Raw genomic sequence first — 16932 nt, 5'->3', positions numbered from 1 at the left:
TCACTACCATTGGTCACAGCAATGAGCACAGCCATGGCTGAGACAAACCTCACGGCTAGTCACATGAGATGTAGCTGTCTGCTTCGTATTTCATAAAGATTGCTACTTACACTGCTGCGTGTACTGTCACGTGTTATTAAGGATTTCACAGCTATACTTAACTTCTATGTCATGCTTATCTAGATTGGGTTTCAGCGCTGAAGTGTTGGTTGGGAGGCTCTATTGTCATTATTATCTTCAGTTTCTCAAAACACATGAACTGTTCCTTACCGCAGCTGCTAAACATGTATTTTTCTGCATTTTACTTCCTTTTGTTCATTTATCTCTGGCCACAATCAGATACAAAATTTTCACCACTTTACTCAGCTACTTTTGATGCATAGGCATTTGCAGAGTTGTAAAGTTGCATGCATTGAGGTTTAGGTGCATTTAACGTATCCTGTGTGGCCCAATTTCCACTGGTGTCAGCCTTTTCCTCTCAATCTGAAGCTGTAGCTGGCTGAGGTCGTTTCCCAAGGTCAGTGAGGCACTCTTGCATTAAGTTCATTCCCAAGTCAATGTAAAGGGCTCATGAATGATATGAGACAGCATTTTTAAATGTATGATGGTGGCATTTTATAAAGCAGAAGTAGATCTGTTAAAGGTATTAAGGTTTAATCTGTAAATTCTTTGAAGTTTGCCACAGTTGTTCTCACTTTGTTCATGAGCTACCCTTAAAACAGCTTGTTAAAAGACAAAGTGCCTTTTACCCTCTGAACAAACGTGTCCTTCACAAGGTCAGTTCACAAGGAGGCAGATTCAGCTTTCACTCACAAAGCACTAAGTAGACATTAGTGAACCTGACATGTTAAAATGGCCTGCTAATGATTTGATAATATAATTATGATTTACATTTTCTGTTTTTTGATACATGATGCCTTATAGATTTAAACTGGTCTTTGACTTTCACAAGGTCATCAATTAATGGTGTAGATTGATGCTGTTAGCTTGTAGCAGATATGCTGTTTGTTTCTAAAGTAACTTTTCAAAACAGCAAGATAATATGGATTTCATGGCTTGTCGCCAGTTTTATAATTAATCCATTTAATTATTGCATATTTTTCTGGAATCCCTACCCAATGTCACCCACCAGGTCAAAGAGCACTGCAGGTTATTGGGTAATAAAACTCCCATCTAGGTGAAATATTAATGATTATTGTCCTCTGTACGTCTTAACTAGATCTCAAAGTCCTGCTGCTGCTGAAGGACATCTCAATGCCATGGCAACCGTACCACCAGTCTGCCATAACCTCCCCAACTCAGCATATCATTTACTGCAATTAACAGCTGGCACTGTCTTTAATGTGTCTTTCTGCTAAGAGTGTGTTGTGTCTTCAGAAAGGCTTTCATTTCCAAAAAAGTTTCACACAGAAAGGGCAACAGTGTCATGTATTGATAATCCTCAGGTTTCAGATTTGAACTATGGTTAAAAAATAATAGCATATTGGGCAGTAGTAAAACAGTAGTAAGATTGTGAGTGAGTCTCTATGGAGCCCATGAAGCTGCCATGTTAATGATTATTGCACCATCATGTTATTAAGGCGTCAAAGTCCAACTAAAGACAATGGACACTATTCCCATAGCAACATAAAGCGTACAGTGATTTGGTCCATCAGAATATGCTAAATATAGACTCGTGTTCAATTTGGCCGAGTTCAAAATCAGTGGGTTCTGTAAGACATTTCTCAAAGTAGGCCTGGAATGTGTGTTTGGCCATCCAAACTTTATCCAAATGTGTGTGTTTATGAGCCGCAGTATCAAAGCTAGGGAAGAAATTTCCTCTACAGGCTTCAAAAGAACTGCAGACTAACAGCATGTGATAAATCATTATGCATGGCACGTTTGAACACTTGACTTGCTTATTATAATGCAAAACGATGGCAGGCCAGGCAGAACCGTGCAATTACACCCATTTTCTCCACTGTCTGTAAAGAGTGCACATAGATGTAAAGGGACTCACTTCATCCATTAACAGCTTAGGACTTCACATTTTCAGCCATCAAATTACCATTACGCAAGTGTCTAATTTTATACAGTGCTTACTATCAAGAAGTGGATGATTTGAAACATTCAACTTTAAAAGGTCAAAGTAAACTTACATAATATCTTGGGACACTGTCACTGAGTGGTGTGAACTGATGCATTTTTCATTTGTTTCTTAATTAATTCCCTTAATTATTCATTCATTCACTATGGACAAACAGCTGAGAACAAAGCTGCACTATTATAGGCCATTTAAGGCTTTTACTACAGATCATTAAAACGGGTGTGCATGATTTAAACAAATAACCATGTTATTCATAAAACGGGCCAAAGGCAAAATTGTCGTCTCAGATATTTTTCCTTGTACTCCATGTAATAATAATGAATACAAGCAGAGACGTGACACACTTTCCATTTAAATAATAGTTGGGTCATTGCATTTAGTCAAGGTGTAGCAAGCTGTAGAGCTTTTTATTTAAAGGAAAAGTGAGGACCAGAATTCCTCACATGTGTGAGGTCATTAAACCACCACAGAAACCAGCGTGGGCGTCTTTACTTGGACTATTTCACCCTCTTGTATTTTGTATAAAGATTACAATACTTTGATGTTTCGCAGTATTAAACAAAAATGAAAAGTGGGAGTCAGATATTGTGGCAGATCCTCCAAATTACATTGGAAATCTCTATTCATTCACTCACTGTAGGCGTTATTTCAAAAAACACAGTGTAGGCGCATGAATGTGGCAGCGTCTCTGGTTGTTCTTTTGCAGATTCACTTTTATTTCCACCCCCCCAACCCCCCCTTCCACTTTCATTTAAAAATGAAGAGATGCTACTGGATGAAACCTTTTTTAAAAGTATTAGCCACTATGATCAAAATACACCTGAAAACAACACTTCAGCTAATCATTTCATCCACCAAATGAATTTTGATGGCACTGGTGTTGGGTTCAGCTGTGAGTGTGAAAGAGTGGGCTCCACTCCTGGGTAAACTCCACCAAAATGTCAGCAGTACTCCTGTGTGCAAGCATCAGTACATCAGTTGGGTAGCACTGATTCGGCTGGAAGGACTGTTTGGGTGAGCCCATACATAACTGAGCTCATGGCGGCTTAGCCAGGTCTTGGCTGCAAGTTTTCAATCACCAGCAAACTCAGCAGTTTTACTCGAATGTCTGCTTTGACTAATCTTAAAATCACACTGTATGGACGGGCATGCATCCATAATCCTGATCAGATGGTCGGTTTTCGCCATGTCATCTTTATGTTCCCCCTGTACCTCTGGAGGCCATGACAGGACATTTTTTAATCCTCAAAGGAGGTAATATCTGCGGTTTTAAAATGACAGACTTGTTTTACACAATGTCTCTCAATCTCTTTCTGTCTGTGTCTCTCTTAGGATGACCACAAGCTAACCATGGATGAACTTCACAGAAAATATGGAACCGACCTAAACAGGGTGAGCACTTTCTCAGACTGATGAGTTATTTATCCACCATTCTAATGTTAGAGTAATGCAAAGTAGTGCAGATGCAGACAATTTTGCAGCATATTCTCACTCAATTCAATTCAATTCAATTTTATTTATATAGCGCCAAATCACAACAACAGTTATCTCACAGCACTTTTCATAAAAGAGCAGGTCTAGACCATACTCTATGATGCTATTTACAGAAGCCCAACAGTTCCCACCAAGAGCAAGCACTAGGCGACAGAGGCAAGGAAAAACTTCCTTTTAAGAGGCAGAAACCTTGAGCAGAACCATGGCTCAGGGTGGGCGGCCATCTGCCTCGACCGGTTGGGGTGAAGGAGAGAGAGAGAGAGGGCAGGAGAGGAACAGAGAGAAAAAGAGAGGGATGGAAGGAGAGAGAGGGGAGGGAGGCAGCCTACACAATTTACACACACAGAGGTACAGACAGTAAAGGTGATGTTGCTATAGACTAAATGAAAAATGGTACAGATATTTATAGTAGTGTTAATGATAACAATCGTAATGTTAATGATTATAATAACAATAATAATAATAGGACTAGTAACAATAGTCGTTGCAGCAGAGGGTGCCGAGCAGGAACACGGTTTATCACAAGTTGATAAAATTATTATTAAGGGGTGGGTTCAACCAAATTAGTAATAAAATTAAACCTCCAGTGGTGTCTGGCTATTCAGAAAGTTTTGGTTTTATTCGTCCACAAACTCTAACAGAAATGTAGATTTTTTTATTTCACATACTTTAAATCACGATGTGAACCCCCCAGATTTGTTTTAGGATCCCATGGTGGGGTCAACCCACTGCTCTGGATAGTCCATGGTTTACCTAGGTACTATTTCTTCAGTAGAAAGTAGTTCCAATAAATGTCCATAGGTAAGTCTGCGGATTACCCAGAGTAACTGTGTAACTGCATTGTGTCTTAGAAACAAATGTTGCTGTTTAACTTTTCAATGCAGCACAAAAGGAATTTTATTCACCTACATTGTGTTGGGGTGTTTGCAGAAATCTCAGAGATGTACACAAATAGAATAAAAACTATGAGCATGGCCAAATACCACTAGAGGTAGGAAAGAAATTGCTGTGATTTGTGTGAACTGATCCTGAACGTGTCAATAGATGTCACATTGTACATAAAAGGGGAAACTCACAAAATGTGCTTTTCATGTTTCATTCTTCATCGAGCTGAGGACACTCACACAGAATCCCAGTACACCCCTACGGTGGCCAAATGCTTGACTGATGCTGCTTATCTGTAGAAATCTGATCTGTCTGAATTTGCCCCAAAACAAAGACTTCATTCACGCAGGAACACTGGCCTTATTGACCCTAACCACAAGGGAAAAAATGCTGCTTTTCACTCCTGGTACCCCTCCAAAGAGACCTTCAGTTACACTCTTAATTCTTCTACTCTCTTCTATTTTTTGACGCTGTAAGAAAATATGACCGTCACCTTGTTGAACTACCCACCATTCGTTGATAATAGAGATACAACAGATCTTCCCTCGTGCTGTAATCACTCTTTCCATATCACACCTGGGATTTACCTCAAGCTTAAAGTCTAATTACACAGAATCATGACAATCAGTAATTGTATGATTAGTGAGATCTTTATTCCTGTGGATGTGGTTGCTTTTGTTTTTGTTTCAGCCAAATTTAATCCACCAACTCCTGAGGTAATAGCAATGTAGTAGCGTAGCAGTATAAAGAGTTCAGCAGGGAACATGTCGCTCTAACTTGTCCTTCAGAGTGTTTCCCTCCTGTAAATGAACAAAGACAAAGCTGTAGAGTAGCAGGGCAAAAACTGGACACACAGGTTTTTCTTAGTTGACACAGACATAACCACACAGGTACTTCAGGCGAGATGATGCATTACTTAATCCTGTTTGTGTTTTTCTGTCAATCTGCCAGGCTGTTGGTGGGCTAACTGTATTTTAGCTAACACGCAAAGTTTCTTCTTTCTTCGTTATCTCTTTTTAGGGTCTTTCCGGCTTCAGAGCAAAGGAGATCCTGGCCCGGGATGGCCCAAACGCCCTCACGCCTCCTCCCACAACGCCTGAATGGGTCAAGTTCTGTAAACAGGTAAAGATCAACCCTGGGCTGAACTTCCCAGAAGGGAGTGCAACATTTTCAATGCAAAACACATTTTGCATATTCAAATTCTAGAAAGGCAAATTCACTAATTTTAAGCAGCAAAGTCTTGAAACTTGAATGTTAATGTATTCCAGCTGTTTGGTGGCTTCTCCATGCTGCTGTGGATTGGCGCTATCCTCTGCTTCCTCGCTTACAGTATCCAGGCTGCAGCAGAAGATGAACCAGCCAATGATAACGTAAGGAGGTCTTTGTCAATGTATCATATGTTAATTTTATCTATTAAATAAATACCACCAAAGATGAGCTGACTCACAGCCTTTTCCCTCTCCCTGTAGTTGTACCTGGGTGTTGTGCTTTCCGCTGTCGTCATCATCACTGGTTGCTTCTCCTACTACCAAGAGGCCAAGAGCTCCAAGATCATGGACTCCTTCAAGAACCTGGTCCCACAGGTGAGTTTGTTTCTTGACTTTTGGACCTTCATATCTGTGTCCCAGTTTTCCTAAACAGAAAACAGTACAATTGAAAAGCTGACTAATGATAGAACATGTTGAACAAGTATTACTTCATCCATTACTTCAATTTATCTTCTGGTTTCTTGCTGCTGGGAATAAAAGCAAAACCTGTTCAGACAGAGTAATGCCTTTTGACATGTATAAATCTGTTCAAAAATTGTCCTAAAAACATATATTTCTCCTTTGGTCTCTTAGCAAGCCCTGGTAATCCGTGACGGTGAGAAGAGCAGCATCAACGCTGAAGAGGTGGTGGTCGGAGATTTGGTGGAGGTTAAAGGCGGAGACAGGATCCCCGCTGATCTGAGAATCATCTCTGCTCAAGGCTGCAAGGTCCGTCCCTCAGAGGCTTGTTTGTACAGACATTCTTATGGAGTCTTTGTTTGAAACAGCACTTAAGATATTGAATAATTGTTTATTTAGATTTTATTTGAGCTGTACACATGTATGTGTGTGTAGTTTACGTATTATTAGAGTTTTTAAGTTCAACTTAAGTTTTCTTGTTCGAGTGGATACTAAGACAAATTAAATCATCAGTCTGTCGGTAAGTCAGAGATAAAGTTGCTTAACATCTGATGGGAATGACAATATGTTGACAGATGTGGTTTATTTAGCATAATTTTGCTTCGTCTTGATCACTTTCTGAAAAAAAAGCTTTCTTTTGACTGACTCAAAACTTGTCTTGTTTGTTCCTTAGTTTAAATTTATTTAGATGCAAATGTCTCATCTTCTTCCTTACTTCTTTTCCCGCTTTTGTCAGAGACCACCAATGAAAGTCTTGGATTTTTTACATTGTCCTGCAGACATCAAGTCATTTTCACTTCTTTGGATGTCTTCTTCTGATATTTCATTCTTGCTTTGCTTTTCCTCCGTTAGGTGGACAACTCCTCTCTGACTGGAGAATCCGAGCCCCAGACTCGTACTCCAGACTTCTCCAACGACAACCCTCTGGAAACCAGGAACATTGCTTTCTTCTCCACTAACTGTGTTGAAGGTAGAGAACAAACAGAGAAATTCATTTGTCTACAGTTTTAATTAGATTCAATTTAAGTCCAAGTAAGAAGGAGATTAAACTTAAATCTTCAAAATTTTCAAATGCGCTGGGCAACTTTTATGGAGATAATTTGGTTTAAGTAGAAGCTGAAGAAAAGTGAGAATTTACCAAACATTTTAAGATGAAGACATCTAATATTGAAATGTTGGTGATGGTGTTTTTCAACAATGCGAGTGTAATTAAATAATAATTTGATAGGTGAACTCATCAAATCAGTCTCTTGCTCTCTCCAGGTACTGCCAAAGGAGTGGTCATCAACACTGGAGACCGTACCGTCATGGGTCGTATTGCCACCCTGGCTTCCAGTCTGGATTGCGGCAAAACTCCCATCGCCATCGAGATCGAGCACTTCATCCACATCATCACCGGCGTGGCCGTCTTCCTGGGTGTGTCCTTCTTCATCCTTTCGCTCATCCTTGGGTACGGGTGGCTGGAGGCCGTCATCTTCCTCATTGGTATCATTGTTGCCAATGTGCCTGAAGGTCTCCTGGCTACTGTCACTGTGAGTTGTGATTGTCCAGGTTCCAGCATTTCTGCCCGAGTCTCATTCTCTCACAATAGAATGATGTGATAGGTAAAAATGCTCAATGTCTGTCTCTAGGTGTGTCTGACTCTGACTGCTAAGCGTATGGCCAAGAAGAACTGCCTGGTGAAGAACCTGGAAGCCGTCGAGACCCTGGGCTCCACCTCCACCATCTGCTCCGACAAGACCGGCACCCTGACCCAGAACAGGATGACCGTGGCCCACATGTGGTTCGACAACCAGATCCACGAGGCCGACACCACAGAGAACCAGAGCGGGGCCTCCTTCGACAGGAGCTCTGCCACCTGGGCTGCTCTGGCCAGAATCGCCGGACTGTGCAACCGCGCCGTATTCCTGGCAGAGCAGAGCAATGTTCCCATCCTGAAGGTGAGAAGTGTTTGCATGCAGAGTCATCTGTTAAACTCTTCTGGTCAGCAACACTAAACGTTTTGCTGTAATTCGCCCATTCTGATCACAAAAGAGTCAAAATAATTCTCGAGTGTAAAAAGATATCAGTAACATTGACTTTTGGCGTAACACCATCCCTGGTTGTAAACAAGCACATTTTACCCTCATGACCTCATGGAATATTTGTCTTCCTTCAAACACTTTGTTGAATTGGATACTATACCCAGATGAATGCTGTGATCCAGTGGCTGTGTGGGAGGTGCCTCTGCATTATGACTTGGCAAGAAACTTTTTGGATCCCAGAAAATACAAATCCAGCTCAACTGCACTACAAATCTTTATAAAAAGCACTCAACATAATTAAAGGCCTTTTCAGAAATATATAGCTGCCGCTATAGCAAGAGGTGGCTAGACAGGCCTATTCATTTATTTCTTAACGAGTACTGACAAGTGTATTTCTTTCTCAAACCACACACTGGGAGCAGGATGAAATGAGGCATGCCAGGCTTTTCACTGGAAAATTGTCTACCTAATATATTTTTAAATCATTGAACTTGAAGCTGATCCTAATTCATCTGATTTATAAAGAAGCAAAAACAACTCTTGAATTTGGTCTTTCAGTTCACATAGATTTCTCATTGTCAGTGTCTTGTAGAAGTCTTTTATGTGACTCCCCACCCAGAGTAAATGTGTATAAATTATCCTTAATTTGACTTAAATGTGTATTGTTAAAAAAGAAGGACCAATCTCGGACAAACCCACTCATCCAACTCTTTGTCCTTTGCTTGAATCCAAAGAGAGATGTAGCCGGTGACGCCTCAGAAGCTGCCTTGCTAAAGTGTATTGAGCTGTGCTGCGGATCTGTAAGCGGCATGAGAGAAAAATACCCCAATATTGCTGAGATCCCCTTCAACTCCACCAACAAATACCAGGTAAAGAATCCACAAATCTTCCCACAACATTACAGCTTCTACATTTGTGTTCATTACGTAGTATATTGCAGGTGAGGTAATGTACATCTCAATCCATAAAAACTTGGCAAACCCGACCGACATTGTAAGACAATACTTGTAGTGTTATCGTAGAGAAATGTTGATGTACGCCCTCTAGTGGTTAGATTTGTGCATGTCTTTCAAGAGCCGTTTTTGACAAATGAGGACCTATGTTTCTTGACACAAATTATTGCTCGCAACTACAAAACAAGTATTTAAAATCCAGGCTTCCTCTTGTTCCACAGCTCTCCATCCACAAGAATACAACTCCTGGAGAGTCCAAGCACCTGCTGGTGATGAAAGGAGCCCCAGAGAGGATTTTGGATCGCTGCTCCTCCATCATGATCCAGGGCAAAGAGCAGGTTCTGGATGACGAGATGAAAGACGCTTTCCAGAACGCCTATGTTGAGCTGGGAGGACTTGGAGAGAGAGTGCTGGGTACACCATAGCCTTAATTATAGTAATATTCTTAGTGGTTTTTAATTAGTTGGTGGATAAAAAAGGAATCGGCGCACTCCTGACAAGCATTTTGTTCCTGTCTTACTCAGGTTTCTGCCATTTCAACTTGCCTGATGACCAGTTCCAAGATGGCTTTGCTTTTGACACTGAAGAGGTGAACTTCCCTACTGAGAACCTGTGCTTCATTGGCCTCATGTCCATGATCGACCCCCCTCGTGCTGCTGTGCCCGATGCCGTGGGCAAATGCAGGAGCGCTGGAATCAAGGTATATAACTGTAGTCTTTTCAGGTGAGGTCTGTATCTAAAATATGTGTCAGTTCAGGACCAAAACCTCAATTATAAATATACACCCTTAGCTAAAATAAATGTCTCACCATCCAAATTCCTCAAAACCTGAAAACACTGCAATTGGTTGAATTGGTTTACTCACTTATCATGAAAGTTCATATCTTCCCCATTTTTGGGTTATTGTACTTTGCAACTGAAATTCAGAACAATCATGTTCTTTGTAAATACTTGACTATCTCTACAGGTTATCATGGTCACAGGTGACCATCCCATCACAGCCAAGGCTATCGCTAAGGGTGTGGGTATCATCTCTGAAGGCAACGAGACAGTCGAAGACATTGCTGCCCGCCTCAATGTACCCGTCTCAGAGGTCAATCCCAGGTGAGTACACTTACTAAAGCTTGTGGCACTAAACATTAAGAGGATATACATTCTTGCAGGTTGAACACCATGCTTAAAATGATTTTCTAGCATCAGCACTAGTTAATTCAAGTCTTCCTTCTAAACATGTCTCTTCTACTAATGCTTGCACTAATAGAGCAAAATTAAATCAGCTTTGGCTAACAAGCCCTGCAAACTACTCAGCCAAAAAGGCTTTTATCATGACAATTCACTGTAGACAAATAAATCTACATGTGTCTCTGAGATGGCAGCTTCACTATTTCTTCATCTGCAAGTTTAGTCCGTGTTCAGATCACAGTCACACTGTAAAAATCCCCAAACATGGACATTAAAAATGATCCTAGGCAGAAACCTCATGCAGGCTTCCATATATACAGGCAAAAGATTACACTATCCTGTACAATGGGACTGATAAAATGTTAAAAATATATATAATTCAATGTCTGTAGTAAAGGTTTGATGTTTTAGCAGGTCCTGAAGATGTAGATCACTTTATTCTAAATCTAACTTTTTGCTGTCGATGCCATGATTTTCCTGTAAGAGATGTCGAGGCTGTTTTCAAAAAGAATTTCCTGTTTTACCAGTTTGTCCATTCCACATGATTTTCTTTTTGTATTGCCCTGATTACAGCCCCATCCTCAGTCTTCCCCTTGGAAACAGGATGTGGCATTACAACTGGTGTCCTAATGCTGCTGTGATTTCCTCTCCAGGGATGCCAAGGCCTGTGTTGTCCACGGTGGCGAGCTGAAAGACATGACTTCAGAGCAGCTTGACGATGTGCTGAAGCACCACACTGAAATTGTCTTTGCCAGAACCTCCCCTCAGCAGAAACTTATCATTGTAGAAGGTTGCCAGAGACAGGTCAGCATCATGGGGAATTGTTCACAGACACAAGCTTTCAGAAATGTCGGATTTTTGTTTTGTAAAAGACAAAAATCCTGGACCAAGTGGACATCCTAACACGTCTTCCGTCTCTCGCAGGGAGCCATTGTGGCTGTGACAGGTGATGGTGTGAACGACTCTCCTGCTCTGAAGAAGGCTGACATTGGCGTTGCTATGGGTATCGCTGGATCTGACGTCTCCAAGCAGGCTGCTGACATGATCCTGCTTGATGACAACTTTGCCTCCATTGTCACTGGAGTAGAAGAAGGTAAGACCTACAGAGTGCAAAAAGCGTCTTTTTAACTGCTCGATTATCCCTATTTCCTCACAAGATTAATTTTTAAATGACTTTGTCAGGCCGTCTGATCTTTGACAACTTGAAGAAGTCCATTGCCTACACTCTGACCAGTAACATCCCTGAGATCTCACCCTTCCTCCTCTTCATCATCGCCAACATCCCTCTGCCTCTGGGAACCGTCACCATCCTCTGCATTGACCTGGGAACTGACATGGTGAGAGCCCTTATTTCTTGACACCATACACGTTTGTCATCAAAGGAAAATTATTGTAAGGTCATATCTGTGCAACCAAGATTAAAGGAGGAAGCTACATTATGTGAATATGGGTGCACAATTTACCTAATTTACTTTTTAACCCTCTTAATTTACTTGCTGTCTCCCAGGTCCCCGCCATCTCCCTGGCTTATGAAGAAGCTGAGAGCGACATCATGAAGAGACAGCCCAGAAACCCCAAAACAGACAAACTGGTGAATGAGAGGCTCATCAGCATGGCCTATGGACAAATTGGTAAGAATGCTAAGGATACCTGAATGAAATGTAGTTAATATGGTTATGGACTGTAGCATTAACAATTTTCATTTTATTACAATGGCTTCTCAAACTGACATTTGTGAGAGTTGGTTGTTGTGGGGAATTTTATTTAAATCTTTTCCATCTGGGCAATGCCTTGTCTAAAATGTCACACTGCTCTTCTTCTCTGTTAGGTATGATACAGGCCACAGCTGGGTTCTTCACATACTTTGTGATCCTGGCTGAAAACGGTTTCCTCCCCATGGACCTGCTGGGGATCCGAGTGCTGTGGGACGACAAATATGTAAATGACCTGGAAGACAGCTATGGACAGCAGTGGGTCAGTAATCCTAGTTTTGTTTTTTTTTAAGAATACTACGGTCTGTCATTAGCAGTAATGCTTGAGCCAAAATGTGAAGAATAGAACTGGAAAATGTGCTAATCTTTTTACATTTACTTTCCACCAGACATACGAGCGCAGAAAGATCATAGAGTTCACCTGCCACACAGCTTTCTTCACCAGCATCGTCATCGTCCAGTGGGCCGATCTGATCATCTGTAAGACCAGGAAGAACTCTATCGTGCAGCAAGGCATGAAGTATGTACATGTAAAGACATATAAGATCTTTTAAGGTACAAACAGTCACTTACAAACTTTTTTTCTCAGATGATAAATTCAAGCAGGGAACTTTTGTAGTCTGAGCTTCATGTTTAATATCTTCTCTTTTCTTCAAACAGGTTTAAACATTTTATTTTACGGTGAAACACCCACAGCTGTTAAGGTCAAATATTTTTACAAAAATTATGTTAGGATCTGGTCAGGGCAGAAGGCAAATGATCTTTCCCAGTGATAGTCTGGGTTTATTCAGGATACCACCAGTTTGTCTACGATGACAACAATGGAGTCACTCAAGTGTCAGTCAAATGTCAAAACATCCAAGACTGAATTGGGGTCTAGATATTTCTTGTGGGAGTCTTTATTGCTTCAGGAGTTGTCATCCTAACAGTACAGTGTAGTGTAGAGTGCTTTCATGTTAAGTCATGTTAAGAAGTAGCAGAAATTAGTTGATTGTTCTAACCGTGTTAACTCTTTGCCTCCACAGGAACCATATCCTCATCTTTGGTCTATTTGAGGAGACAGCTCTGGCTGCATTTCTGTCATATTGCCCGGGCATGGATGTTGCCCTCAGAATGTACCCACTCAAGTGAGTAAAACACACACACACACACACACAAGGATACACCCATACTGTGATTTTGAACTGAACTAAAACACTTTTTGCACTAATCTTTTATTATATGAGCACAATATGGATTAAGTTTATCCCTATTAAAGTAATTGTAATGTAATTGTTATCCATAAAATAATATTCAACATTCACTACACTTCCCAGAGGCCTCTTGTCAATCTGTGCAGCCAGAGCTTTGACATTGTTTTTCTTGGAGTCCGCGATTGTGAAGTTTAAGACGGTGCTGTTTTACCTTTATTATCTTGTTTAAAAAAAGGTGGATATATTAGTGTCACCAGTAATTTCCACTTCAGAGGCAGAGTGAAGCAGAAGAGCTGCTATAGTAATGAGATTCTTTGCCCAAAAGAGAAAAATAGAAAGCAGTGTGGGCACGTTAAGCTCGTTAGCGCAGGAGTTTCACACGCAGCTGAAATCTCCCCATCTTGCTCTCCTCGTTATTGTTTTGCATCTTCCCCTGCTCCTGCTCCTCCTTTCTTCCTCGCCGACTTTTTATCTGTTCCCAGCGTCTCTCTCTCTTCTTCCTCAAACTCCACATCCACCCACTCACCCACTCACCATTCTCCAAGGGTGACTGCCGATGTTTTACTAACCTTGGCTTCTCTTCCTTTCTTGTCTGAGCCCCTTGTGTCTCTCCTCTCGGTTTTTGTTGTCCTGTCCCTATTTCTGTCCTGTCTGCTTTCTGTGTGTGTGTTTTTTTTCTCTTTTTTATTTCTGCCTTTACCTCTAAAGTTCTCTCTTGCAGTTTATATTCAGATATGAGATAGAAAGGTATTTATTGCTAAAGGAAGATCTACAGAAAATTGACAGCAAATTATCAATTAATTAAACAAAAGTGGGTCTTCTTAGATAGTTTGAAAGTGTTAATGCATTTGAAACCATACTGTACATATTTTTGACATTTGAAGAGATAATGTGTACTCTCCCGATTGACATTTTAAGAAGTCCATTTTGGTATTTTTGTAATGGTCTGTGTGCAAATATTTGGAGCAATGCATTATGGGGTTTTATAACAGTTTTTTTGCGTTTGGCAGAGAGGACTCTCAAAGAGATTAACACATCGATGTCCTTATATTTAACACTACTGCTTCATTTTGCTTACACAAAGATTCTGAATGAATCCTAATAGTTAGGTCTCAAAAGCCTGATGTTCACCCCCAAAGCTTTTCATGTGCTCTTAGGGAACCTTCAACAAGCCATAATGCCATAAAACTCTCTATGCTGGTATTACTCACTAACTCAGCCTCTTCAACAGCCTGTGAAGAGTGCCCTTGTGTTTATTTTGCCACATTCCAGTTGTAACTCAAACTCTCTTTCTGTCCGTCCATCCTTTAGGCCATCTTGGTGGTTCTGTGCCTTCCCCTACTCCCTCCTCATATTCCTGTACGACGAAGTCCGAAAATATATCCTCAGACGCAGCCCAGGCGGTAAGACCTTAACTGACTCTTCGTTTTGCTTTTTGATAGTTGAAGCTATTGTATTTCGATATTCTCTGTATTTGGAGGTGAATGAGGACAGGATAATCTCATTTTGGCCAAATCAGAATCAGACAAAAAAGTGTCATTTTTAGTTGTGGTCCAAAGAGAACCATGAATCTCCAAAGTCTGCAATTTTTTTGATAAATGGAACAATTACATTTGACTTATTCATAAGTTACTCTTACTTCTAAAAAAACCTTTTAAAAACCCACTTTATTAGCAAAAAACAAATAGGTGGTTTCCACCAAATTCCCCCCCCGTCCAGATGTGGAAATGACAGTCATGATATACAGACTGATTTGTAATACGAAGGTGTTTTAGTGAATGTATTAGAAAGTTAATGAACAACATGGGTGTATATGTGTGTTTGGCGTGTGCTGTGCATGTGCCCCTGTGTGCATGTGTCTGTTATCCCAAGCCGCAACTGGGTCTCCACACAGACCAGTGAACCGTGGCAGATGGCAGGGCCCAGCGGGATTTCAACCCTCAACCCTGCCATTGTTAATGCCTCGTTCCACCCACGGAGCTGGGTAGAACCTGTATGCAGAGCTGGCTCTGATGCAGCTGTGTCTGTGCGTGTGTGTGTGTGTGTGTGTGTGTGCTACAGCTGAGCCCCAAAGCACAGATCAGTGAACATCCCATTGCCCATCCGTGGTGAATAATGTGTTACAATTAGAGAGAAAAGACGAGTTAAACTGTCACAGTTTCAAACTACTTTGAATGAATTTTAAATGAATGTTAAAATAAGATTAATTTAGTTACTCTCACAAAATCATAGTAAATGAGGTTTTTCCACTGTGTACAACTGTCCTCCAGATTATTTTTAACCCTGGGCTGAATAAAGTTTCACAGTTTTGCTCAAAAGTGGAAACCATGATTCCAGCCCAGTGATTTTTATCCCTCTGTGAAACACATGAATTTCAGTGGTTCAGACCTAAAAATAAAATGTAGCTTTGGGCTCAGTGGGAAGATGCCAAATCACATAATTCAAGCATCCACACCTTGGAGTCACACTGACTCCGAACACAATCTTGTTTGATTGCGAGTACATCTAATGATACCACAGTTCCTCATGTTGTTTGAGCTGCATTGTCAGGTCATTTTAGTCATATGGATGATATCATCATCTCATGAGCAAATGACAAAAAATTCCACAACCTCCATGTCCCCTGCAGGACTCAACTCTTAATGTTGTCATCAAGAAAGCCATGGTGGCGTTGGCTCTAAATTCAGGATGTGTCTTGCCCGCACTCCCTAATCAGGTCATATTTCTTTGAATCACTGTCAGCAAACATGAGGGATGATATCATCCTGCAGGCTGACTGCAAAGTTAAAGGTCACGGCCTTTTCAGATCCACCAAGTCAGCCTTCCTGTTATATCCCTTATTCTGATTGGTCTGTGAAAGAGGAGAATTTTAAACCCCACATGTGAGGCGAAATATCCCAAAACCCATGTCCCTAATTCTGTCTCCTTTGGTTTCTAGGTTGGGTGGAGCAAGAGACATACTACTGAGTCACCACAGAGGGAGCAGTCAGTGTTTCATCGTTATTTACTGCCATGTTAGTAAGACCCCGAAAACACAGAGCATGGATAAATTAAGAATACCTTGATGTATATGTCATTCACAATAAAATATTTCCGTACCATTGTATATTAAGGCTGCTGGGGAGTTTGTTTCTTTCCCTTCTCTCTGACATGGGAAGGATAAATACAGCATTTCAGGAGCTTCATGCAGTGTGTTGTTTCAAGGTTCAATAGGTATGTAGCAGTGAGTCAGGTCCGGTGACCCATGCAGTGGGATTATCCACCTCAACAGTTCCGTAACTTCGGTTCTGGGGTCAGGAGCATGCATTTAAAATAAAACAACTATTAGAGAGAGAGAATTGTCTTCACAAAGCAAATTAGGTGTTTTTGGATGTTTTTTGTTTTTTTATAAGAAGTGTCTTAACTACAGCATAGTGGTCACATCCAGTACCTCCTATTTTGAAAGCTCCCTTCCACTATCCACCAAATGTTTCTAGTATATCAAAAACAGAAAATTTAATCAGATTTAACTGCTAGATTTGATTGATTGGGTGAATTGAAATCAGTTAATTATCTGTTAACTGGTTTATCATTTACTAATCATATCAGTGTTATCTGCATTTACACTGGGTTTTACCTTTTTTTAATCTTTATTTTGCCATGACTTTATCCAGCTACCTACCAGATATAAAAAAAAGCATGTAAGAGCAGTGTGTGTGTGTGTGTGTGTGTGTGTGTGTGTGTCCATTATCTCAAG

The 16932-nt window shown here is 40.8% G+C and overlaps 1 protein-coding gene across 2 annotated transcripts in view; it reads left to right on the top strand.

Annotated features, from left to right (window-relative positions):
• Positions 1-16302, top strand: part of LOC123976804 (sodium/potassium-transporting ATPase subunit alpha-1) — a 53712-nt gene extending 37410 nt beyond the window's left edge. For both annotated transcript variants that reach the window (XM_046059153.1, XM_046059160.1), the window contains 21 exons: positions 3419-3478; positions 5486-5587; positions 5734-5835; positions 5935-6048; positions 6307-6441; positions 6985-7102; positions 7396-7664; positions 7764-8072; positions 8891-9025; positions 9331-9523; positions 9634-9809; positions 10077-10213; positions 10945-11095; positions 11216-11384; positions 11474-11628; positions 11799-11922; positions 12120-12265; positions 12393-12523; positions 13029-13130; positions 14508-14599; positions 16135-16302. In XM_046059153.1, the coding sequence (XP_045915109.1) occupies positions 3419-3478; positions 5486-5587; positions 5734-5835; positions 5935-6048; positions 6307-6441; positions 6985-7102; positions 7396-7664; positions 7764-8072; positions 8891-9025; positions 9331-9523; positions 9634-9809; positions 10077-10213; positions 10945-11095; positions 11216-11384; positions 11474-11628; positions 11799-11922; positions 12120-12265; positions 12393-12523; positions 13029-13130; positions 14508-14599; positions 16135-16163 (2949 nt within the window). In that variant the 3' untranslated portion in view covers positions 16164-16302. The remainder of the gene's footprint in view (positions 1-3418; positions 3479-5485; positions 5588-5733; positions 5836-5934; positions 6049-6306; positions 6442-6984; positions 7103-7395; positions 7665-7763; positions 8073-8890; positions 9026-9330; positions 9524-9633; positions 9810-10076; positions 10214-10944; positions 11096-11215; positions 11385-11473; positions 11629-11798; positions 11923-12119; positions 12266-12392; positions 12524-13028; positions 13131-14507; positions 14600-16134) is intronic.
• Positions 16303-16932: the final 630 nt, after the last annotated feature.

This window comes from Micropterus dolomieu, linkage group LG01, assembly GCF_021292245.1.
Source record: "Micropterus dolomieu isolate WLL.071019.BEF.003 ecotype Adirondacks linkage group LG01, ASM2129224v1, whole genome shotgun sequence".
Classification (NCBI taxonomy): domain Eukaryota; kingdom Metazoa; phylum Chordata; class Actinopteri; order Centrarchiformes; family Centrarchidae; genus Micropterus; species Micropterus dolomieu.
This window is presented reverse-complemented; position numbering and strand designations above follow the sequence as displayed.